This window comes from Paramisgurnus dabryanus, chromosome 21, assembly GCF_030506205.2.
Source record: "Paramisgurnus dabryanus chromosome 21, PD_genome_1.1, whole genome shotgun sequence".
In the NCBI taxonomy this organism is placed as follows: domain Eukaryota; kingdom Metazoa; phylum Chordata; class Actinopteri; order Cypriniformes; family Cobitidae; genus Paramisgurnus; species Paramisgurnus dabryanus.
The window spans coordinates 1,794,970-1,822,505 of NC_133357.1; the positions used below are offsets into that span (position 1 = coordinate 1,794,970).

At 37.2% G+C, this 27,536-nt stretch overlaps 1 protein-coding gene across 2 annotated transcripts in view; it reads left to right on the plus strand.

The window, feature by feature from the left end:
- plxna1a (plexin A1a) overlaps window positions 1-27,536 on the plus strand; it is a 265,890-nt gene that overhangs the window by 29,129 nt on the left and 209,225 nt on the right. For both annotated transcript variants that reach the window (XM_065285365.1, XM_065285366.1), the window contains exon 2: window positions 2,341-3,717. In XM_065285365.1, coding sequence (XP_065141437.1) covers window positions 2,530-3,717 — 1,188 coding nt within the window. In that variant the 5' untranslated portion in view covers window positions 2,341-2,529. The remainder of the gene's footprint in view (window positions 1-2,340; window positions 3,718-27,536) is intronic.

The following is a 27,536-nucleotide window of genomic DNA, read 5'->3' on the forward strand; positions in this document are numbered from 1 at the left end:
TTAAAATGCGTTAAAAATGTTTCACACGTTATTTTTGTGTAATTAATTAATCTTAATTAACGCGTTAAAGTCTTGACCCTAATTTATATATATATATATATTTTTTGTTTATGTTTAATATTAAACTGTACCAGTCAAAATGATTTGCAACATCCGCGTTACCGTGTGTTATTCGTTTTAAAATGGTTGGCCAATCAGATTCAAGCATTTTAGAGTGCTGTGTAATAAGCATATATATGAAATAGAGGCTTATGAACAATCTTTAATGTATTAAATATGTGACCCCGTCTGTGAAAACCCTTATTTTGTGCTTTGCTGTCTAGATTAAATTTTCCTATATAATGTAAAGACTATTTTGCGAAAATATACAATTTATATTGACTGAGTAAGGTCATGTCAAAGATTGAAATCAACGTGAAATCAAACTTTGATGCTACTTATCTTAAAATTAGACTTTTGTCTGGATTTCACAGACAGGGTCACATAAACAGTACCATGTACTGGTCAGCTGTATCCAGGCCAACAGTATGCAATATTTGTTGAACATTTGTTGGACATGTGTTGGACATTCCCGGTATATATTTGTGCAGTGCATGTATGTAATTTGTACTGTGTGTGTGTACTTTTGGGTGATTCTCACGAAATCCAGATTTAAAAGGTGTCCAGCATCAGCATTTTTAAAAAGCCCTTGAAGCCATTTTTTGCACATATAAGATTAAGGTCTGAACTTACTATAACCATTATTTTTAGAGGATTTAAAAAATATTTCCTATAGAATTATTTACATTTTTAGATTATCATTATAAAACATCATTACCGCAACATGATATTGCATTAAATATATGCATTTACAAACTCATGTTTCGGTAATGAGAACTAAAAAGTTGTCTAGGTACTATGACAAACAAAATTTGAACTTTTATCTGGAGAGAAAAAATAAGAACTGCTTACCTGGTAGCCATCTTGAGTGTCACAGTCAATTATGTCCCTTCCAACTATTTTTTTTTTTAAATGTTAGTTCCTTGAGGGCTTAAACAATGATTGAAAATTGTTGCGGAGGATGAGAAAATTGGTCTTGGACACATTTATATTCCTTATTATTGTCTCTACATTTACCAATGATCACCAAATACCACATGTTTCTTTACTGTAAATGTTTATAGTATAAAATGCACTGAAGCGTTTTATTTTTTTTATTTTTTAATTATAAATATTTATTTCCATGTCTAAGAACCCAAATCCAGTCATGGACACGTTGCGGTAATGAAACAAAAACAACAAAATTGGTTTGTATGTTGTCATTTGAAATCATGTGCAATATAGTACATGAAGAGATGTTTGTAACTGTATGCTGCTTATTTTGATAGCATTTATTTTTATCAAAATGTTTCACCTCGTAAGTATAATTTTACGGAAATCACCCTTTTGCGATTCGTAGCCTTATGTATGACAGAGTCAGCCCACAGTAAAGCTCACAGCACTGAGTAGTGAACAAGACCCAGAGACGTTCTCCTCGCTCGATAGTTTCGTGAAGAGAGATAAATGTCGTCTGAGAAACAATGACGCTTCTGTTTTGAACACTAGAGAAGGTCACATCAGCAGACAGCCTCTGCTGCTGGCTAGATGAGAGGCCTGAGATTGCCCTTGTTTAAGTGGCTTTGCACTCCGAGGATATCGCTGGACACCCAAGGGTCTTCTGCGTTGCCCGTGATCACATGAATGTCATTAGACTTTCAATTAGAAAGGATTTGATGGATTGTCTCTTTTTCCGCAGACCAGTGGTAGAGACAAGGGGCCATGCTATTGGTACTGTGGTATTTTAAAACTCGATCGCTTTCTCTTGGTTCAAGGAAAGTGCTTTTGTTTTATGTGGGGGTCAACTTGAATGGCTTCACCGAGCAAGCTTGAGGAAATGAGAGCGTTTATTGCCGATGCTTCGCCGCTTATTGCATTCTTCAAGGTGAATTGCTAAACTAGTTTGTGTTTTTGCATCGCACACTCTCTTTCACCTCTCTTACCTCCTGTACCATCTCTCTCGGCCTATTGAGGCCTTTTTCTTTTCATTTTTGTGCCAGCTGAGTTGGCACAGACCCTGTGAAATATTTAAGGGCACAGCAGGTCTATCAGACAAGTTCTCAGTGTGGAGTTTGTTGAGTGCACTGCTAGCTTGACACACTCATTAAATGTTGTATAGGATTTCACCCAAGGCCCCACTGTAAGATATTTATGTTTATGTATTATAACTTAAGTTCCCTTTCTGGCAGGCAAAACTTTTGAAACTCATTTGAATCAATAGCCAATGTTCTGTGTCTACAATGATGTGCTTTTCTACTCTTGCAGGGTTAGCGGCCATGGCGCTGCGGATGATGGTGTAGACGACAGCGGCGTGCTGAGAGAGCAGAGAGGACACTGGGTCAATAACTTGCTCTCCTCACCATAGACTGACAGACGCTGTCCAGGGTTTTTCAGGTCCAGGATCAGAAAGGTGAAAACCACCTGGCCTAACACTTCCTTAGAAAGAAACTAAGCATGCTGCCGTACGGGAGGAAGCCCCTTCCCGCCTCTCTTAGTGAGGCCTTCCTTTTTCTCTTCTTCCTCTCTCTCCTCCCTCAACATGGGGGGCTTGAGGTCAACCTCTCTTCCTTCCGGACCTTCATCCCACCAGAGGGAGGGCTCACGCATTTGGTCGTCCATAACAAAACGGGTGAAGTCTACGCTGGTGCTGTCAATTGGATCTACAAGCTTTCCAGCAACCTAACCAAGCTCCGAAGCCACGTTACAGGTCCTGTGGTAGATAACGAAAAATGTTACCCACCGCCTGGTGTCCAGTCTTGCCCCCACGAGCTATCACAGACTAGCAATGTCAACAAGTTGTTGCTGCTGGATTCAGGCCAGAACAGACTGATCGCATGTGGCAGCACTTCGCAAGGCATATGCCAATTTCTGCGACTGGATGACCTCTTCAAACTGGGTGAGCCGCATCACCGCAAAGAGCACTACCTGTCCAGTGTGTCGGAGGCAGGCACTATGTCAGGAGTGGTGATAAGTGGGAACCAAGGTGAAGACAGTGGTAAATTATTTGTAGGAACACCCATCGAAGGCAAATCAGAGTACTTCCCCACTCTCTCCAGTCGAAAGCTGATGGCTAATGAGGAGAACGCAGATATGTTTAGCTTCGTCTACCAGGATGAGTTTGTCTCCTCGCAACTTAAGATTCCATCCGACACCCTTTCCAAGTTTCCCACTTTTGACATCTACTACGTCTACGGCTTCAGCAGCGAGCAGTTCATCTACTACCTAACCCTTCAACTGGACACCCAACTTACCTCACCGGATGCCAGCGGCGAACAGTTTTTCACCTCTAAGATTGTCCGCCTCTGCGTGGATGACCCCAAGTTCTACTCCTACGTTGAGTTTCCCATCGGTTGTACCAAGGATGGAGTGGAATATAGATTGGTTCAAGACGCCTACCTCAGTCGGCCAGGTGCCAAGCTGGCTCGATCCTTGGGCATCTCGGAACAAGAAGAGGTGCTCTTTACTGTTTTTGCTCAGGGCCAAAAGAACCGGGCCAAGCCGCCAAAAGAGTCCGCACTGTGCCTGTTCACACTGCGAAAAATCAAGGAAAAGATTAAGGAGAGAATTCAGTCTTGCTACCGTGGTGAGGGCAAGCTATCTCTGCCCTGGCTCCTCAACAAGGAACTGAATTGCATCAACTCGGTAAGTTAAACTTTTATATTTCTATAAATATTGTTAGGTTATGGATGTAGATCTACTAACATCTTTCCACAGTAAAAGATTGCAGCTTATTTCCAGATCATTGGTGTGTGGTGAAACTGGTGGGAATGTCATAGCTGTGTGCATGCTGGCTGCTATTTAACAAGCAAACCTCGGCTACCCAGTCTTTGGGAGTAGCCCAATTATTGTCACTCTCAGTCCACATGCGTCCTTTTCTTCAACTGATAATTGATTTAAACTCTTAAACTTCTCTTTCTCCACCAAGTTCTCATGGGACCTTTTGTTTTGGTGTAAGAACATTGTGGACAGCCACAAAGAGGCTACAGCAGTCAATGCTTAGCATACTTCTCATAGCCTCTCATAGGAAATAGCCAAGCCTGCAGTTGTTCACCGAATACAATGCTGTAGTACAGAATGAGGGGATTATTCCCAGAGAACAGCCAAATCCTCCCGTCTATTATACGTGCAGTGTGTTCCAGGGTGATTCGACTGTATTCAGTCATACAGGAGGAAAAGCATTTGGGCTGATGGAGCGAGTCAGACACTTGGGAGAGTAATAAAAGAATAGAAGGATGAAACTGGTGATTAAGGGAAAAAAAGATGGAGGCAGATAAAATCGAGGCAGCGTGCAGAAAGTGTGCCGACTTTTCCTCGCGTTGTATTATGATGTATTATGATACGGTCTCTGTGATGCAGTTATCGTTTCGCAATTCCCGTGCCATGACATCTCATTTAAAGTATTTTGTCATAACACTGGTGCGTTTGTGAATTATTGCGTTTCACCGCCAACCTTTATTAAATGCCCCAAATGAGAAAATGTAATTCGCTTCAGTTTATAAAAGCAATATCTGATCTGATCAAACATTCAGTGGCAAATACATCAGAGCTCCAAAATTCAAACTAGACAGTAATTCATTTTTCCATTCATCATATGCCATATTGTAATAACTATCAGAACTTGTGTCACAGTTGGAGAGACTGGCTGATATTTATTTATTGATATTGAAGAATAGTACTTTTATTGAGCTGACAGGCAGCTGAAATGTTTAGACTTTTTTACTGGTTGTTTGAAAAGATCAATTAGAGCATCTATTTAAACATCTATTCATTTCTCACTCTCATGCCATCCTGGATGTATATGACTTGTTTACACTTAAAAATCAAAATTATGTCATTATTTACTGACCCTCAAGTTGTATACATTTATTTTTATTAGATCATACAGGAAACAGGAGCACCATTGACCTACATAGTAGGGCAGACAAATACTATGGAAGTCAATGGTGCTCAAAAACTTAAAGGGGACATTTCACAATTTAAAAAAAAAAGTAAAATAAATCTTTGGTGTTCCCAGAGTATGTATGTTAAGTTTTAGCTCAATATATCATATACAGTAGATAATTTATTATAGCATGTTTAAATTATCACTTTGTAGGTGTGAGCAAAATGTCCCGTTTATGGGTGTGTCCTTTTAAAATGCAAATGAGCTGATCTCTGCACTAAATGGCATTGCTGTGGTTGGATAGTGTAGATTAAGAGGCGATATTATCCCCTTCTGACATCACAAGGGGAGCCAAATGTCAATTACCTATTTTTTGAAATGCTTGCAGAGAATGGTTTACCAAAACTAAGTTACTGGGTTGATCCGTTTCACATTTTCTAGGTTGATAGAAGCACTGGGGACCCAATTATAGCACTTAAATATAGAAAATATCAAATTTTCATGATATGTCCTCTTTTTGGGTAAACTATCGCTTTAAGACAGATAAAAAATCCTATACCGAATCTCAAACAAGCCCACGCAGCCATCAATGATAAAACATAAGTGTAGGAAAACAATTTAACGATTGATAGACAAACTGTAATATAAATATACAACTTACAGTAAAATAAAATGCGGACTGTGCAAAATACTTTATACTATATATGTTGCATAAAATATTGTGTGAAAATAAAATGTGTTTGTATATATATATATATATATATATATATATATATATATATATATATATATATATATATAAATAAATAAATAAATTTCCCCCTTTTTGACCCAACAACCATAATTTTATAAAGTGTAAAGATTAATATTTAACAAATATTTTTAAAAGAAAGTGTTATACATCTTGAACAGCATCTGGATATGTCAATGATAAGATGTTTATTAGTGGGATGACTGACGTCTGAAGCCGCAAATATCTGAGCAACTATGCAAATGTGAATCCTAGGTGAACCTATTGCCAATGCGTGCTTGTTGTACATAACATGCCATCAAATCAAACAGGCGTTTGCTTTCTCATACGTGCGTAGAAAATATTTTGGTTTATGCTTTGTCGTCATCAGTCTTCAGGATAATCCTAACTATAGCCATTGCAATGCTTTGTGGGTAATGCAAACCATATGCCCATGTGCTAGTGAGGAACTTGGAGCGGCCACAGCGGTAGACTATGCCGACGAATAACTGACACTCGCATTAACGATAATAACCGCCGCCATTATAATAAGGGGCCTGGAGCAATCTGCCTTGGTAATGACGACGGCACGGCTGGCTGAATTGGATGAAAAGATAATGCTCCGAGGGTCCTCCACCAGCAAGTAGCTTGCAGCTTATGAATAATTCACCCTCACTCACCTTGTGTTATTCATTTATATCCCATCACAATCAGCGCATGATCAAAAATCCCTCTGCCGCCGCGCTGTGCTTACAAGCAATTAATGTTGTCATTTTCCAATCACAAAGCACACTTTCATATCTCGGAATGCTTTGGGGGGATACGCGTGCAAACACGGAATGACTCAGAGAAATGTGAGCATTCGGACCGACAGGTTTTGTTTTTAACAGACAGACTGTATCACTGTTTTTGATGTCTTTCTTCTTCCCACCTGTCTCATTGCTCATGGTAAAGCTATGCATGTATGTAAATGAGACACTGTACATGATGGTGCTTGATTACCATCTGTGACGGTGTGTTGCAGTCCATCAAGGACATGTCAGCACAGCCAAAAAATACAAACGTGCTTTTACTGTTCTGCATTTTATTCAGCACTTTTTCTATTGTAATCCTTTTCACTGGCCTTAACAAACCAAAGGTTTATATTAGATATTAAGAACCACACAGCTGGAAATCGTTGTATTACTGTAGTGTTTCTACCGGGCACGTATAGCAGCTTTTTGCAGTAGCTATTTCAAAAGGTATGTCATTTGTTTCTCATTTGCTATTGTGAAAGTGTTGACGTAATATCCTGATTTAAAGTGCACATATTTCATTGCTAAAAACAACGTGATTTTGTTAAATACTATTTGTTTGTGTGGTTTACGGTTCATCTTATTTTCCACATACCGTACATTTTTGTAGCTCCAGATTTCACTTACTGAAACGCAAGGATTTTGTACAAAACTCATCGATTTGCAAAGCGCTGTGTCCCTGACTAGCCAGCTCATCTGTACGTTGTGATTGGTCTGAATACCTCTGACGCAGGAAATGTAATGCTCCTTACCATGTTTGAAAGATTCGCTCACAATGCAATGCTAACAGGAGTTATGAGTATGTTAAGTGTGAGGAGTTATGATAATGTTGGTCTTGTCTACATCACCAATCCCATGAAGTAAACTGTTGCCTACAATACGTGTGTTTGTTGTAGTCCAAGAAAAGAGATTTACGTTGGAGACGTAACTCGCAACATTGTTTATTTTGTATAGATAGTTAGAAATGCTGATTAACTATATTGTTCATTGTTAGATCATGTTGGCTAATGCATTTACAAATTTTAAAGAGCGCTTATTGTCTGATTCACGTTTTTTTCCTTTGGTGTGTAAGTGTGTATTAGTACATGTTAATGATATGCAAAAGGTACAAACCCCAAAGTAAACGCTGATGCGAGTTATCGTCTCCAACGTAAATCTCTTTTCTTGGATTACAAAAAACACACAGATTGTAGGCAACAGTTTACTTCCTGGGATTGGTGATGTAGACAAGACCGACATTATCATAACTCCTCACACTTGGACTAACAGACTATAAGTTAACTCCTGTTAGCATTGCATTGTGAGCGAATCTTTCAAACATGGTAAGGAGCGTCACATTTCCTGCGTCAGAGATATTCAGACCAATCACAGCATACAGATTGGCTGGCCAATCAGGGACACATAGATTTTCAAATCTGTGTGTTTCAGGAAGAGAGGGAAATCTTAAACTACCAAAATGCATGGTATGTGGAAAATAATGTGTTTTTAACCATGATTACTGATTAACAAATTATTTATTGGATTTTTGCATTTGTGATGCTATGGTTTTTAATGCATCATGCATTGTAAGATCATCAGCATTTACCAGAAAGGCCACTAACACACTGCAACGTGTTGTAAGCGACAAACGCATTTATTGCAGGATTTAGTCCTCTACATTAGTATTGTCTGTGTACTGAATTCAGCAGTCACTCCTGAAATCATGATGATTGACAAAGTGATGATAACTACAGCGCTGGTTCAGTTTCACAGCTGCATACAAGAAGCACAGTTCATGCTGTTCGGCGTTAGCTACTTCTATCAAAATAGTAAATAAATATGTGTTAAACCAACAGAGGCACGTGTCGTGCTAATGTATGTTAAGCAGTTGCAAGGTTGTAGATTTGATTTTAACATTGGGGGCGGGCTGAAATGTCAGCTATATATTAATCATTGTACACACATTGGGGGTTGGAATTGCTAGTTTTGATTATTGGAGAATTACCTCCCCCGAAAACTATCTCTCTGCACTGTAATGCTTGGGTTGATACAATCTTAAGAAAATTAGGTGTTTAAAAAAACAATGTCATAGAAGAACCATTTTTGGGTCCTACAAGAACCATTCGGTCTTATAGAAGAACCATTTAATACTCTTTTACAGTATAATCTAAGGAACCCTTTTTCTTTACAAAAAAGATGTTAAAAGCTTTTAATGGTACAATTAAGCCAAAAAAATGGTTCTTCTATGGCATCGCGAGGACCTTTGTTTTTAAGAGTACCTTGGAAACAAGTCAAGACCCTTACCACGATTTCCTCTTTTGCTTGAAGAACCGAGACATGCACCTGTTTAAATGTCAGTCCCTCCAAAAAAACGTGATTATGCAATCGCATGATTCAATGCATAATCAGCCAAAGTCCGCATTTTTTTTAAATAGACCCACTTTCGTCGCATAAATTGGAGATTCCATAATCCCCCCCATTTTTCGTAGCAAGAAGTCACATATATCTTAGCAGAAAGTTGAAAAATGTTGCATTTACTTAACACAAGCGCAGCCATATCCCCTGTTGCCATGGGAACATTATGAAGTTACGTAATTATGCGACGTAAACAAAAATGAAAAGCTGAAAAAACTGCAAACAGTTTTCGCAAGTTGCCGCAGTTTTCGCAAGTTGCCGCAGTTTCCGCAAGTTGCCGCAGTTTCCGCAAGTTGCCGCAGTTTCCGCAAGTTGCCGCAGTTTCCGCAAGTTGCCGCAGTTTCCGCAAGTTGCCGCAGTTTCCGCAAGTTGCCGCAGTTTCCGCAAGTTGCCGCAATTTCATCGCATACAATTGCATAAATATCCAGTCTATTCCATCGCGTTTTTTAAGAAAACGTGTTGCAAGATCAAAGATTTTTGCCCGCAATAATCACAAAAAACTCTGCGTTTTTCTGGGACTGTAATGTAATGTTAATTTGGCACTACATGAATTTAATGTACAAATTTTGCATAGTGAATTCAGTTGCAGAATGCAGTTGTTTCTCCTGTAAATAGTAAACACTGTGTACAGATTGGATTGAAGTATTTAGTAGAAGAATATTGTATAGGTGTCCAATATTTACTTGCCTGTAAACTGGCCCATTCAGATGTTGACGTGAGGATATAGGCATTGATCGAGAGGATATAAAGATTATACTCTCTGCTGGCGCCTCTTTGTCTATTTCCATGCGGCACGCGTGCCAAACTCATCTCAGACTCTTCTGAATTTACGGCTTCCATAAGAGAAACTTTTAAAAGTTCCAGGTCACCTTCCATGCCAGATGCAAGCTGGTTTCCAACGATCTGAATTGTGCTCGTAAAAAAAGTAAAGGCAAAAAACAAAACAAACTAATTAGCATTGCTAATGAGGCTTTCAGTGTGTCCTCAGATGATATTAAGAGCACAAAAGCAACAAAATGCTCTCGTCACTTATAAGCAAACTGTGCGAATTGCTCTCTCTGGTAAACATTGCTAACTGCATCATTGCCGAACTGATTTTGTGTATGGCACCAAGACAAAATTTAGTTAAAGTGATGAGCCAAAACACACCAGGACTGACTCCTTACCCTTCGCTCCTTTGCATAATTCCCTGAGTCACTTATCTCAGTTGATCACTTGTCTGGTGATTTTAATTGCTAACAGTTTTCCTTCTAGCATTCACTTTTCTCTTTCCTGCAGACTGATGGCTGAAAGATTTTCTGTCTTGTCTTTTAATCTCGGTTCCCATTGAAAACTTCCCCGATAAAAGACTTTGTGATTAAATCATGACATTGAATATCATTTGCTTGCTGTTAGCATCACTTTAGTTCCGCTAACTCCCCGAGGACCCGCTCAAGAAAATGAAAGAACAAGTCCATGTGGGAGCTCTTCACGACAGGAATAAAGATATTGTACTGGATTACACTGTAATGGCTTCCCATCTGTGCCTCCTTCCCTGTAGAATATTGATCATAGATGACTGGATATTGAAAGATCATATAGATGAAACTATATCCACCCCGGTACCCTTTGGGCTAATCGTCTTTCCCTAGTATTTGTTATTGTGCTTTGAGATTAAGGAAACCCTATAGTAATTTAGATTTTAAAATAAAGGGAAAGTAGTAATGAAGAGGACATATCCATATCCAAAACTATGGATGACATGCAGAATGAACTTTCAATGGTGCAAAAGCTTGCCTTCAAGGAATAGTTCCCCCTAAAATGAAAAAAAGCTCTTCTTCCATACAGTGAAAGTAGATGGAAACTAAAGATGGGCTTTCAAGTTCCAACAAAGAGAAAAACACCTTAAAAGGACCAGAAAACTGGTTTACAATATGTTCTGAACCCGTATGATAGCTTTGTGAGATTGCATTTTTTATTCAAATGACCATACTTTTACCATAGTCTTGCTATTCTGTCGAAAGTCTTTTTATATTTCACCAACGCGATCTCATGGCAGTTCGTTCATTTTTTTAAAATTCCAATTTGTTTGTATGATAACATCTGTAAACAAATTTACGATTTGCTTTCTGTGACGTTGGGGTTAGGGGGTGGCTTTTCATAATTTTTTATTAGAATCATAAATTTTTGAAAAAACAAATTAGCCAACTTGTAAAATGCGTATGAATTCCTGCGAGATTAGGCTGGTTCCATGTGCATTTTTTACGAGGTGGCTTATTTAAATGTATTTGTACGACTACTTCTGTATTTTTTAAGATTTGCTTTCGGTAACGTTGGGTTTAGGGGGTGGCTTTTATTATATTTTTTATAACAATCATACATTTTTTTAAAGTTCACTTTGTACAAATTTATACAAATTAGCCGACTCGTAAAATGCGTACAAATTCCTGCGAGATTTGGCTGGTTCCATGTGCATTTTTACGAGGTTGCGTATTTAAATTTATTTGTACGACCACATCTGTAAATTTTTGTACGATTTGCTTTCTGTGACGTTGGGATTAAAGGGTGGCTTTTTTATAACAATCGTACATTTTTGAAAATTTCACTTTGTATGAATATATACAAATTTGCAAACTCGTAAAATGCGTTCAAATTCCTGCAAGATCAGGCTGGTTCCACGTCCATTTTTTACGAGGTGGCTTATTTAAATTTATTTGTAGGACCACATCTGGAATTTTTTTTTACAATTTGCTTTCTGTGACATTGGGGTTAGAGCGTGGCTTTTTTATAATAATCGTACATATTTGAAACTTTCACTTCGTACGAATATATACAAATTAGCAAACCTGTAAAATGCGTACAAATTCCTGCAAGATTAGGCTGGTTCCACATGCATTTTTTACAAGGTGGCTTATTTAAATTTATATGTACGACCACATCTGTAAATTTTTTACAATTTGCTTTCTGTGACGTTGAGGTTAGAGGGTGACTTTTTTTTATTATTTTTAAATAACAATCATACATTTTTTTACATTTCACTTTGTACGAATTTATACAAATTAGCCAACTCGTAAAATGCGTACAAATTCCTGCAAGATTAGGCTGGTTCCACGCGCATTTTTTACGAGGTGGCTTATTTAAATTTATTTGTACGACCACATCTGTAATTTTTTTTACAATTTGCTTTTTGTGACTTTGGGGTTATAGGATGGCTTTTTTTATAAAAATCTTACATTTTTGAAAATTTCACTTCGTACGAATTTATACAAATTAGCCAACTCGTAAAATGCGTCTGAATTCCTGCGAGATTAGGTTGGTTTCACATGCATTTTTTATGAGGTGGCTTATTTAAATTAATTTGTGAGACCAACTCTATAAATTTTTTATGATTTGCTTTCTGTGACTTTGAGGTTAGAGGGTGTTTTTTATATATATTTTTTAATAATAGTCGTACATTTTTGAACATTTTACTTCGTACGAATTTATACAAATTAGCCAACTCATAAAATGCGTCTGAATTCCTGCGAGATTAGGCTGGTTCCACATGCATTTTTTACTAGGTCGCTTATTTAAATTAATTTGTGAGACCACATTTGTACATTTTTGTACAATTTGATTTCGCCCCTGTGATGCTAGGGTTATTTTTATTTTTTTATAATAATTGTATGTTTTTGCATGTTTTGCTTCGTACAAAGTAGCCAACTGGTAACATATAAATGTAAAATACATGTGAATTCCCGTGAGATTAGACATGTTGTGTATAAATGTTTGTTTTTGAATAAACTGTTTCTTTAACGTAAGCTTTTTAAGTCAAGCAAAGCTTTGAGAGAGGCAAAGTAACATGTAGACGACAGTATGAACTCACTGTGATGGTAATTTTAAATCAATAAGTCAGCCAGTTAACTGGGCTGTAAGACAAATGCCCCTTCCCTTAGCCTTTCAAATAAAAGCACTGTGTAGGTTGCAAATCTCTTCGCGGGTCAGCCATGGAGTGTTCCCCATCTAATTGTTGGCGTAATTATTTATTGATGCATGTTTGTGTGGGAGCAGTGTAGAGCGAGTGTATGTGTGGGATGGTCGGTGGTTGTGATCAAACTCGCAGTGTGTGTTGGGAGTACGTGTTTGTGTGCGACGCTATTTGCCAGACTGTGTCTGCAGCTGTATTTGTTGTTTCCTGTGGCGGTGGGCAATGGGATGGATCTAGAGAGCATCACACTTTTATATTCATCATACAGGCTTAAAATCAACCACATACACAAGCTGGAAAATCCAGTTATGATTTCCCTGTTGAACAGACTAGCTTAGTTTTACTCGGAATGCATTCTGTTCCTGGTTTAGTTCATTGGAAGACCAAGGCAGTCTTGGGAGGACCAGGAACACAGTAATTTCGCCTGTTCTGCTGTACTGTGTTCCTGTTGCTCAGTTGGCAGAGCATTGCGTTAGCAGTAGGTTCAATTCCTAGGGTACACGTATACAGATCAAATGTATATCAAGTTTCCATGTCCCTTGGAAAAAAATCATCTGCCAAATGCATAAATGTAAGCATTCCTGGATCTAAATCTATGCTTTCATGCCAGTGTTGCCTTTGGTTTGTAAGGGACAATTTCTTTTCATTTTCTGTTGAGCTGTTTTGGACAATGCATGGTATAACGTTCACACAATGAAACCATAAAATGATATGGTTTGTCTCATTCATATCAACCAAGCAGATTTTAGCTTATTAATATTATGGCTCGGTTTTACATTTACATTTATGCATTTGGCACGCACTTTCATGCAAAGCAATGGCAGTGCATTCAATCTACAGTATACATTTTTTATGAGTATATGTATTCCCTGGAATGAAACCCATGACTTTGCATTGCTAGTGCAAAAGCTGAGCTGTATGTTTGGAGTATTAAGCATCATTTTAATGAACAATAATCCACTCCTTTTTTTTATGGTCATTAAAAGTAAAGGCTTGGGGTTTGGTTTGGTTTGGTTTGGACTAATGTACACTAGTGATGCGCGGGTTGATCAAAAATGCAGCTAGCCGCGGTTACGAGTCATCCAATAATATTTTTAATGATATTCGGGTTGCGCTCATTCGAGTTGTTTGAAAAAAAGATGCCAATTAACTATTATAAACAATTACTAATTTGAAAAAATGTAGAATTTTGGGAATTTTAACTACACTGCAAAAACATTATTTTTTCTTGATTTAAGAACTTTCTTTGGCTTGAAAAAATTACTTTCTTGCGTAGTATTTTTGTCTTGTTTTCAGTAAAAAATATCAAAAAATTCTAAAATTAAGATGCTTTATCTTGATAAGCAAAATGACCCAAGAAAATAAGTCTAGTTTTTAGACCAAAAATATTTAATTTAATTTTGTGCATAAAACAAGCAAAACATCTGCCAATGGGGTAAGCAAATTCTTCTTAAACTTTTCTTGAATTTTGTGTTTAAGAAAAATGTTCAAGATTTTTTTGCTTACCCCATTAGCAGATTTTTTTGCTTGTTTTTTTGCACATAATCACTTAAATTTGATATTTTTGGTCTAAAACTTATTTTCTTGGGTCGTTTTGCTCATCTAGAAAAAGCATCTTAATTTTAGGATTTTTTAGATATTTTTTTACTGAAAACAAGACAAAAATATTACCTAAGAAAGTCATTTTTTGCAGTGCAAGCAAAAAAAAAATGTTTCTTAAACCCTTAAATCAAGAAAAAATCATTTTTTGCAGTGTAGTTAAAATTCCCTAATTTTTTTTTCTAAAAACTAGACTTATTTTATAAGGTACTTTTGCATATCAAGAAAAGGCATATTAATTTAAGAATTTGCAGTGCAAGCAAAATTTCTTAAATACTTAAATCAAGAAAAATTAAAAAATTAAATTCACTTAAATTGTATATTTTTGACTTCTTTTCCGGTCTTTTTGCTCATGAAGAAAATACATCTTGATTTAAGATTTTATGTTACCCTGTTTGTGAAATCCAGGCAAACGTCTCATAATCAAATTATTTTATGATATTATCACTATATCGTTTTATATCACATATTATTAAGCTATCACGGATGGTTATATTATACACAGAATGTTTTTTACATTATGTAGGATGATTTTTGCAGAAAACAGTAAATCACAAATAATTGACTTAAGATGGGATTTCACAGGCAGGGTCACATATTTGCTCAACAGATCTTACAATCAACAAAAGATGTTGATCTAGGATTACATCATATTTGGCAAACCACAGTCATGTTTTTTTTAACAGGGTTGATGGAAAAGCACAAATTCTCCATATGTGATACTTGTACCGGAAATGCTCTGCAAATGAACACTTACTAAATCATAATGAATTATGGACGGCCACTTTTGGTAAGCAAATTTCAGAGCATAACTAGCATGACCTGGAAAGAAACGTGGTGAACCACTTTTGAAAGGACAAAGCCATTTCTCATACCTGACACCTTGGCTGAAGTTGGAGAGCCAATGGGAGCTTCGTAACACCCAGAAGAGGTCATGCTGGTTTTTAGGACGTTTTCCCCGTGGCTCGCTGTTGTCAAAAATGTTTCTAGCAGGCTCTATAGCTGGAGTTTATTTGTAATGAGAGGGTGTATGATTAGATGATGGTGCATTACTGGACGCTGAGGTCAGAGGTTCCAGGAAAACATAAAATGGATGCATAATGAGGCTTGGATGTCCCTTTTGGTGTTGTCACAACCTAGTAGCATTTTTAGGGGGTGGATCCGGTGCAGTAAAACAGAAATAATGTTACCCGCTAATGGAAACCAAACCAACAGTTACAGCTCCAAATGCCAAAATGACTGCACTTTTTGTTCAAGTGAGTGGGAAGGACAGTTTACTTTATTACGGTGGAGTTTATGCACTCCAAAGGTTTTGATGATTGTAAGTTTGAATAGACAATGTTTGCGAGGCAAGTTCCATGTGTTTCTCGTTCGTTTAATGCACCGATGTTAGTCCCGGGAGAGATTTGGTGATAACCATGATACAGTACATTTAGCAAATGAGCCTGTAGATGCAATTTGGTATCGCTGATGTTTTCCATGACTCATACCAAACGATTGCTTGTTGTTTCAGTTTTCCCACCAAACAATATACAGTTTATAAGCTCGATCTGGACCGTAAATGCATCTGCATCCATCATAAGGACTGATATCTTCTATCCATTTTTACATTAACTTTCACGCACAGTACAGGCAATATAGTTTTTTTATATATATTTTATATCAATTTTTTTTATATATATTGTCAATTTTAGTAAAACATTGGTAAATACATACATGTAACTCATTAATATTATCATTTCTACATGTACACTGTCATTAAAAATGGTAAAAAACTGGAGCAGTACAAAGTACAGTTCATACTATATTACCTCAGAGGTACATATTGGTGCCAAATGTACACCTGTCTGTCCCTAATGGTACATATTAGGACCTTTTTAAAGTGTACTACCCTGTGGTCACTGGTGCGTACCCTTTCAAAAAGTACAGTATATACTTTATATACATATGAGGGAATGCATAACGATTAATCGCGATTAATCTATAGATGAATAAAAGTTTTTGTTTACATCATATATGTGTGTAAAATGTGTATAATAATTATGTATATATAAATATATATATATATATAAATATGCACACATGCATGTATAATTTTAAGAAAAAATATATATTTATATATCAAGTATTTATTTATATTTATAAATTATACATTAAAATACAAATGTATATACACATGTAAACATTTCTTAAATATATACATGCATGTTTGTGCATTTATCTATACAAAGTTATTATACACGGTTCACACACATATATGATGTTAACAAAAACTTTTATTCTGCTATAGATTAATTGTGATTAATCGTTATGCATCCCTGGTTCATATACTATATTACACTGCAAAAAATGACTTTCTTACTTAGTATTTTTGTCTTGTTTTCAGTAGAAATATCTAAACATTTTTAAATTAAGATGTATTTCCTTAATATGCAAAATGACCCAAGAAAATAAGTCTAGTTTTTAGACAAAAAAATATTAAAAGTAAATTTGTGTGAGAATTTTTTTTGAATTAAGTGTTTAAGAAAAAAGTAAACTTTTTTTCAAAAAAAAAATTTCACCCAATTGGCAGATATTTTTGATTGTATTAAGCACAAATTCACTTAAATTGTATCTTTTTTGTCTAAAAACTAGACTTATTTTCCTCAGTAAGAAAAAGCAAGAAAGACAAGACACACTGCAAAAAAATTATTTTCAAGAAAAATTGTTCTTAGTATTTTTGTCTTGTTTTCAGTAAAAATTCTTAAATCAATATGCTTTCTCTTGATGAGCAAAACAACCCAAGAAAAAAAGCCTAGTTATTAGACCAAAACATCAAATTTAAGTGATTTTGTGCATAAAACAAGCTAAAAAAAATCTGCCAATATTGGCAGATTTTTTTTCTTGTTTTATGCATAAAATCACTTAAATTTTATATTTTTGGTCTAAAAACGAGACTTATTTTCTTGGGTCGTTTTGCTTAAGAATTTTAAGAATTTTTAGATATTTTTACTGAAAACAGTGCAAAAATACTAAGAATTTTTTGCAGTGTAAACCCTGAGTAAAAAAGTAATTTTTTTGCAGTGTAGTACCTCAGAGGTACATATTGGTACCAAATGTATACCTAACTGTCCCTATTGGTACAGGACCTTTTTAAAGTGTACTACCCCAGTGACAGCTGCAGTACATATTTTGACCATTTTGTGTAACAGTGTGTACCTATTTACATTTAGACATTTAGAAGAAGCTTTTATTTATTTATTTATTTAAACCCTAATTTCAGCCCAAATTGTGGGCAGGTTAAAGCTACAAAAAATATAAATACAAAAAATTGGATACTGAACACTGGTATACAGCACATATAATTCACATTAGGCAATATAAAAACATGCCAAACAACATTTGAGCTCGATCTGGGTTCTTTAGGACCTGGCTATTAAACCCTTTATAGTTTGTCATTTGGAGGCTTGTAGACACATCATGCTGAGTCTTGAAGTAGCATTTCCTGCCTCGATCGTGAACGGGGCGTCAAACGACAGACCCATATACTCGCAACGGTATGTTGTGCTTATGGCCTTGTTGTTGAGAAGGGTCTCAGCAGGAACTCCAATGGCTACCATAGAGCTGCTGAATGGAAGGTAATGAAATCGCTCGGTGCTTGCTCATGCACTCGAGTGCACACACAACAGAGTTATATCTCAGATCTCATTACGCGCTCGCCGTATGAGAATGCAGAGCTCCTGAACACACACAATCTTTCAGCAGGTAATGCAGTTTCGCATGCGCTCTGCTCTGGGGAGAAGGGCCGCGTCTGAGCTGTAATTGGATTAGTGTTTATGGGATGCTTAATTTTAGATTATGTAGATTATAATCTGATGCTTTTGCTGGGACAACAATGTTAAAAGCCTCAGATCGGCTTCATGGGTTTATAGATCAGGCTGCTAAACACTATTGGATGGCTGATACACGCATTTATGACTCGTGCTTATTTTGGCATGTCATTATCAGGAAAATAATATTGAAAGCATACATTTATTCTGTATTTAGGGTTCAGATGGGTTTAGTCAAGTAGCAGATTTGTATGTATGAAATTTTTTTGGGAGAATTTGTTTCGACACTATATTACCAGTTACCCAGACCTGTTTTATGGCGCTTTTCCATTGCAGCATACCCTACGGTTTGATTTGGGTGAGCTTACTTTTGGGGGCTTTTCCATTGGGTGCAGTACATAGTACCCAATACTTTTTTTAGTACCGCCTCGGTTGGAGTTCCAAGCGACCCGAGCTGATACCAAAAGTGACGCGAAAACACTGTAGATCACTGATTGGTCTGAGAGAATCGTCACTACCAGCGTCATCGCTATAATGTAAAAGATTAGCCTTACCTTCATGCTAGCTTGCACTGTCTCGATTAAACATGTTGTTATCTGTGCTTTGCTGTAAGTTCCCAAACTCCCTTTTAGTGATGAAAAACATCCACAGGTTGAGAATCAGGAACACCATAACAGTTTTTTTTCCATACTTGCAGTTTGTGTGGGCACATTTGCGACGCGCACGTCCGCATATATGCTTAAACGCAACTTAAATGAGGCTCAGCGGAGCGTGTCGACTGATGCCATGGGTGTTTTTACAGTACAGTATGTGTTTTAAATTAAGGCAGCTAAAATATGCATTTTAGTCAGGGACTAGGATAAACCCAGGCCCCATAAAGATAAAAGATTGTTTGGGTAAGTGTGCCTTTCTCAATCAGCGTTAAATGGCAACATGATTGAAAATCTCTCATTTTATAATTTCATATTTTTTTACATTTTATAAACCCTCGAACATATTCACTGATAATCCCACATACACAAGCTTTTACCTAAACGCACTCACCCGTGTGTTTTTCAGCACATGTTCAAGTTCACTGGAATCTTCAGGGGAAGCGATCAGGCAGGAACCGGGTCAGTAATGTTGAGAAATTGGCCTAAATTGCATTTACTAGCCGGCACATTAGGAATCGAAACAGATGCTTTCAATAGAAGCCTTTTGAACGCACTGACATATGTCAGCATGCCAAACGTACATGTGATCTGCAGCACAAGGATGCAAATCATTCTGCCTCTACAGGTTGTTTCTCGTGAGGGGCGGTGCAGAGTTAGGGATGCGGTGCCAAAACCTTTGTTTCGTGGTTTTAATGTGAACCATATGAGGGCGGCTGTTCTCGGATCAGCACAGAATAGGGAATGTTGCCCAAAATGCGCAGGTACTGTAAGGAGGACAAACGCTTAAGGCATATTTACTTCTTAATCAAGAAATAATGATGTTATTTTGGCATTAAGAAAAGTAATTGCTTTATTACTTTCCTAGTACTTTCGTGATGATTTTGCATCCATTTGCAAGCGTAAATGCTTCAGTATCATTATTATGGAATTGTGTTTTTCGGACTTTGCGGCCAGCACAGTTTCTGAGAATTTCTCATTTTGTGTTTCACAGAAATAAAGTCATACAACCGTAGGTTAAGTCAATGATGCCAGATTGTAAACTATTATTTAAAAGAATCAGCATTTGGCTTCTTTGCAGAACTAGGTTTTAGAAACGAGAACTACAAAAGACAATAATAGAGTATTGTTGTTGTAATCTTGATGAGCTATTTCGATTTTGGTCTTTCCCCTTAAAAGAAAATAAGAACTGATTTTAAAAAATACAAGAAAATAGCTGACCCGTGAACTCATTTTTTTCATAAAGGGAAATTTTAGATTTATTGAACTAACAAAAAATCTGATTTATTCTGCTCATATGTGACTCTGTCTATAAAATCCAAGTTAAAGTCTCATCATCTAATTATGAGATTTGGAGCATCATAGTTTGAATTCATTCCTACTTGCAGGGGCGTCATGCACCAATTTTTTTAAGGCACAGGGGGACTCGGGGGACATGTCCCCCCCAGTTTTCAACTTGCCGTCACCGTTCCGCCCATGTTGAATCAAGTAACATTAACCCAAGCACAAGTGAACAAGCATCTTTCATGTATGTCTGTTTGAGCTTCAAAAGAGTGAAACGGAAACAGGGAGAACTGTAACTTGCCTGATCAGGTCAGTCATGGGTCGTCACAAACGACTATTTCACATGCTTTTAGACATTGCCAACTTAAACATTTAAGCACAAGAAGACACCAAATAGATTTACTCACATGCTGTTTAAAATCTTGTGTGTACGCCCACTCGAAGCATGTGCCTGGAAACCGACATCTAAAGCTTCAGACAGCGTGCAAACGTTAAGTTCATGTTATCTTGTGCTTAAATACACAGATTTACGCATAACTATCTAAAAATGCCATAATTATCTTCGTAAACACATTAAATAAACACTTGGTCAGGTCAACGTGTTTAAATAATTTTAATTTTAAGAATTTTAATTTTAAGAATTTATTAGGCATAATATGAAAGTTTATTTTGCTTTACCATATACACATATCTCTGTCCCCCTCACTTTTAAAAAACACATATTTCATTGCTAAAAACAATGTTATTTTGTGTATTTAGTATAATACAATGATTTCTCTCTCTTCCTGAAACTCACAGATTTGAAAAAGTCTGTGTCCCTGATTTGCTAGATAATCTGTGTGTTGTGATTGGCCTGAAAACCTCTGATGTCAGCCGGAAATGTTACACTCCTTACCATGTTTGAAAGATTTGGTCACAGCGGGAGGAATTATGATAATTTCGGTCTTGTCTACATCACCAATCCCAGAAAGTAAACTGTTGCCTACAATTCGTGTGTTTGTAGTCCAAGAAAAGAGATTTACATTGGAGACGATAACGCGCGTCATTGTTTACTTTGGGGTTTGTACCTTTTGCATATCATTAACATGTACTACATACTTACACACCAATGGAAATTTGAAAATGTAAATCGGACAATAGGTGATCTTTAAGATGCTGGCTACGCCCCTGCTCAGAGTGATTTATATACAGTAGAAGTTGAAATCCATTTATCTCTTACATGTATCCAAATTGACTTACAGTGCATTTAAGGTATATTTTTTTATCAGTATTGTGTTCTCTGGAAATCAAACCCATGACCTTGGTGTTGCTAACACGATATACCAGTTGAGCTACAGAAGCACGCTAATATTTATCACATGCACTTTCTTCACGTTAGACCTCTGTGTGGAGTTTAGCGGCGTGTTTGTGTGTGTGTGTGTGTGTGTGAGAGAGAGAGAGAGAGAGAGAGAGAGAGAGAGAGAATGCAAGCAAAGGAAGGAAAGTGTGTGTGTGTGTGTGTTAGTAAAGAGAGAAGAATGGAGAGTTGTGTGTCTATTCTGGTCCAGATGCCATAAGGCAGAGATCGGTTCATGGGCAGTCACATAATCAGGCCTGTATGTACTTGGAAAGTTATTGTGTTGTGTGACGCTGGGCTGAAGAATTTGTGTGTATGTGTGAACATGCAGTGTGGAGGGTGCGTGTTCAATGTCAGGTCAGTGGAGAGGAGATATAAACATCTGTCCCACAGCTTTAGCCTGCTGCTAGTTAAATGACACAAGCATGCACATAATGCATCAGCATGTGTGCGGCTCGGCCTTGCTTGGAATTTTGAGCTCGCCCCTTCTAACCGCTTTGTTAAAATATACTGCACTTACGTGAACGAAACGGTCACCAGTTTGCCAGTGTTTATAAGCTACTTAGTAGTAGATCTAGGGATGAACCTAATGGTTTGAAGAATAGAAGTTTTTGTTTACATAATATATGTGGGTGTACTGTGTATATTAAATTATACACACACACACACACACACACATTCTGGTTTCCATGTTTTGTGGGGACGTTCCATAGACGTAATGCATTTTATACCATACAAACTGTATATTCTATTCCCCTTACCTTCCCCATTCCCTAACCCCAACCATCACAAAAACCTTTCTTGTACCTTAGATTTTCAATAAACATCATCTTGTTAGATTTATAAGCTTGTTTCCTCATGGGGACATCAAAATGTCCCCACAAGGTCACAAAAACACTGGTATTCCCAATTGGTCCCCACAACGTGATAATTACCAGGTACACACACACACACACACACACACACACACACACACACACATGCATGCATACATTTAAGAAATATTTGCATGTGTATAATATACATATATTATACATGTTTATATTTTTATATAAATTATATTATATATAAAATAAATATATATATTTTTTAATCTTTAAATTATACATGTATGTGTGTCTATTTATATATACATAATTATTAAACACAGTTCACCCACATATATAATGTTAACAAAAACTTTTATTCTGCAAACATATGGGAAAAAATATATTGATCGAAAATATTTTTTCCTAAACGTATTTCACCAAATATATATTTTTGGCCAAATTTCGTATATTTTGAAATATATTTAATTAAAGATATATTAGAAAAATATTTTTTTACCGTATAGGTGGTTCTCAGTTTGTTGGGTTACATGTCAATCAAATGACAATTTTGTATAGCACTCTAAAAGTTAAGGTATTTCTTTAAGAGACTACACTGACAATCTCCAAATCAATGATATACTTTCTCTTAACATATTGTATAATCTTTTCCTTAAATTATCCTTTAAAGATCTCAGTTTTGAGTGGTATTTCCATTTACATCTTTGATACCCCAACATTCAAATTCGTCCCAGATCGGCGGTGCACATTTCTGCTATGATTTCCGCTGATATTTTCCACTGCCTCCATGCGGTGAACACCTGCGCTCTCTCCACGACAGAGTCTCATGCAAGATGTTGTAAAGCCAAACAATAAAGGACTCCTCTTTCATGGCCGGAGGAGTGGATGGAGAGAGAGCGAGATGAACTGAGACCAGGAGAAAGAATCCAGGGGTAATAAAAGGTGAACATGTAGACTGATATATCGCCTCATCCTTACAACCACGCCACAGGGTATTAGACCTGTATAACAGGACATTCTTAACACTACACACACACACTAAGGCATTGCAAGCGAATGTATGAGGCTATTACGGGTGTTTCTGTGATTAAAATGATTTTCGATTATATGTCTGCTTATTTAAACTGGTGTTTGTCATACTGGGCCCCTTGCAGCATAGAGTTATACCGCAGATATTGGAAATAACAAGATTGAGCACTGCTATTACTAGGAAAAGGAGACAATGCAATACTCAATATGGCCGCTCTGGTGCCTAAAGTCCCGCCTTCCATTTAAAAGAACCAATCATCGATAAAGACCGAAGATTCTCTGGGGGAGGGGCTTTGCACAGAGTTGCGTGAGGCGCTTGCCGACCTGTGCGCAGACGCATTAGCATAAGTGACCTTAAAAATTGTGTTTATTTATCTTAAAAGGATAGTTCACCCAAAAATGAATATTATGTCATTAATGACTCACCCTCATGTTGTTCCAAACTCGTAAGACTTCTGTTCGTCTTCAAAACACAGTTTAAGATGTTTACAGTTTCTGACCCTCCATTGAAAACCTATGTACGGTATACTGTCCATGTCCAGAAAGGTAATAAAAACATCATCAAAGTAGTCCATGTGACATCAGTGGGTCAGTTAGAATTTGTTGAAGCATGGAAGATACATTTTGGTCCAAAAATTATGACTTTATTCAGCATTGTCTTCTTTTCCGGGTCTGTATACCGTACATAGATTTTCAATGGAGGGTCAGAAAGCTCTCGGACTAAATCTAAAACATCTTAAACTGTGTTCCGAAGATGAATGGAGGTCTTACAGGTTTGGAACGACATGAGGGTGAGTCATAATGACATTATTTTCATTTTTGGGTGAACTATCCCTTTTTGAGGCTGTTTACACTTGGCATTAACGTGCGTTTTCGTCGATCGGATCACAAGTGGACGACGTTAATGCCAGGTGTAAACGGTGTTCAAAACGTTTTGAACGCGTCCACTTTCAACCACTTTCAACCAATTCCAGAGGTAGTCGAAACCACTTTCGGATCGCTTTGGAGTTGTGGAACGCAAATGTGGTTGAATGTGTTCGAACAGCCACACGCGACCGCCTTCTCTCCACCCATTTATCTAATCTGAGGTATTAAACACAAGTTTTAAGTCTTTTTTTGACTTCTGGTGTGAACATACGGTGAACAGCGCTATTTTTAGCCTTTCATTGATAAAACTACTGCGGGTGTTCTCCGTAGTTTCGTTTTGAAAGCGTGAAAGTTGGGCGACCCTATTTCATCAATTGCGCTAAAAATTCAGAGGAAGCTCCAACATATAAACGTACAAAACACTGTGCAGCATGTTTACTTGCTAAACAAGCAGCGGACTCCGACATAATATTAGTTTGCGTCCATATAAACTCATAATTACTCCTGCTCGCGTTTGAATGACAGCAGAGAGACTCGCCCACCGTCTCACAGACCACCCCCTCACAGTATTCAGGACAGAAGCGGTCAAAAGTGGGCAAAAGAGACTGATTTAAATACCAGGTGTAAACGTAATGTGTCTCTCTCGTCCATTTGTGATCCTATCGATGAAAACACATACCAAGTGTAAACATTCCCTTTGATATTTGAATCTGGACCTTCTATTGATAGACCCGCCCCACACATACGCAACCCAGGCAATGATATAGGTTAGTAGACACGCCCCTTACTGCTGATTGGCTACAACTGTGTTTTGGTACTTGGCCCGACTCCTTTTTCTAAAGTGTTTTTCAAAAATCATGCACCCAGCCTTTGAGAAAGAAAAGTTTGATGTCAGGTTTAATTAGGTTAGTTGGAAATAATTGTGATGTTTGCATGTGATTTTTGAGATTCTGTCTTCAGATAGGACTTTAGTCTGGCATAACTCAGGTGTTGCAAACATGGCCGTCTAGTGGCGCAACTTCTTTAAAGCGGCTTTGGTTACACATAGAGTTAGGCCTTTCATGCTAATGTTGTAAGCCTAATGCTATCCTACCAGAATGTCTTTCCAAATATTTTATATCCTCTTTTCTGCCAAATTCTTGTGTGATTTGACTTTTTTTGGATTTGCACAATAATAACTTGTTCTCCGCTTATTGCCTAACTACAATCCTAAAAGCAGAGTTATGAGAACATGTGAGAACAATGGTCACTATTTAACTCGCCAGCGCCATGCTCCGCCTGTTGAGTTATAGGAACATCGAGGCGTATTCTTCAATTAAATGCCATATTTGTAAAAGTACAAAAATTCCTGTTAAAGGACTTAGAATGAAGTGTCGGTCGATAGAAATGCTCAGAGCACTCAGGTTATAAATAACACCATTATGTAAAGCTGAATGATGGATCATGACGATCATGCTAATATGACATGTATTTTTAGATAAGCCTCAGGTGCTGCTATGATGTTCTCCTGTCTAATGCTGTTAATTCCAGAGAGAGGGTGCGAAAGACATGGAGCGCTTAAATCCTGGCTTGCTTTAGCGTTTTTTACCATTAAGACCCAATTAGAGAGCTTCTACTGACTGTTCGGAAGAAACAAAGGCCAAACGGCTGAGTCGCTGCATTTCATACCGTCACCCATCAAAACAGGAGGCTTGCCAAAACTGCACTCATCTCTCTCTCTCTCTCTCTCTCTCTCTCTCTCTCTCTCTCTCTCTCTCTCTCTCTCTCTCTCTCTCTCTCTCTCTCTTACTCTGTTTCTCTCAGGTCGTGCGAGAAGAGATTTTGGCATGCCTCTCTTTATCTTCATTTATGTGTTCCACCAATCTACAAACACATTTAGGACAAGCACACACATATATAGACACACACATCAACACAAACACATTTGAGGACAAATACTGTATGCACTAGGGTGGCAGAAAAATACATACTGTAGTGTAAAGCTGGATTGTCATGATAACGAATTTCAGCTGTTGATGGCAATATCATTAAAACTTAGATGATTCTTGATAACAATTTGGATACATTTATAGTGTTAACATGGACATCTTAGGGGCACCGGTTAGAGCACTTTTATGTGAAGCATTACTGCAGTCTCAGATAAAAGGTACAAGAAGGTACAGAAGTTTGGTACCTTTTCAGAAAGTACACTTTTGTACCTAAAAGGTGCATTATGGTACCTCAAAGGTACACATTGGTACTTTAAAGGTACATATCTGCACCATAATGATACATATTAGGACCTTTTTTAAAGGTACCTACTGTCCCATTGAAAACTTTTGTACCTTTTTTCTGAGAGTGTGTACTGGAAAAACTGTAAATAATAGGGATGCACCGATACCGATACTGGTATCGGGTATCGGCTTCGATACCACATTTTCTAAAGTACTCGTTAAAAGTCCCCCGATACCTGGAATCGATACCACGGTCTGAGAAATGTCTATGTTTGAGCGGCATGTAAGGGGTTAATGTCTCTTGTGTTGTCCAAAGAGGCAGATTTTAAAACAAACTGGAAGACTAGTCCTTTGTTTGTTTTTTGTTAAATTATATTACTAAAGCTGTTACCTGTAAATTTAAATCATGTTTTTTTATTAAGTACTCGGTATCGGTATAGGCAAGTACTGAAATGCAGTACTCGTACTCGTATTCCAAAAAAGTGGTATCGGTGCATCCCTAGTAAATAAAGGAGCGGTACCCTATACATGTCCTAATATGTACAATTTAGATATAGACAGTTTCGGCAGCAACAACATAAACAAACGGCTTTTGTGCACATAGAATCAATAACAACAAGTCCTTTTAGAGTAGTTTATTTCTGAGAGCAAGGTAAATAAATGACTTTGTTCATATATCATATCTAACGTGTACATCGAATTAACCTTACTGTGTAAAATTAATGTATAGAGGGTTTTCACCTACGTCACGGTTTGTTCAGATAACCGGATGTGCGGCCATGTTGGAGATACTGATGTAAACAATAGCATGGATTGCATGGTTAAAGTAGTATTCAAGACGTTGTCCTGCTAATTTATGATGTCGAAACCACAGAAAATGCTTTTGGAAGTTGCTTAATCATACAGCGAGGGACTTGGTAAGCAGGAAAGGGCACAATATTTTGAGTTATTAGGCGGTAAAGATATGTATGAGCTGGCTCTTTTGTTGAGTATGTTTGTTCCTCCCATTTTTTTATATCTTAACTAACTTTGTAGCGTAGTAGTATGCACTCATATTGATATTACATTGCTGTTTGTAAAATACTTTGTTTGTTAAAACTC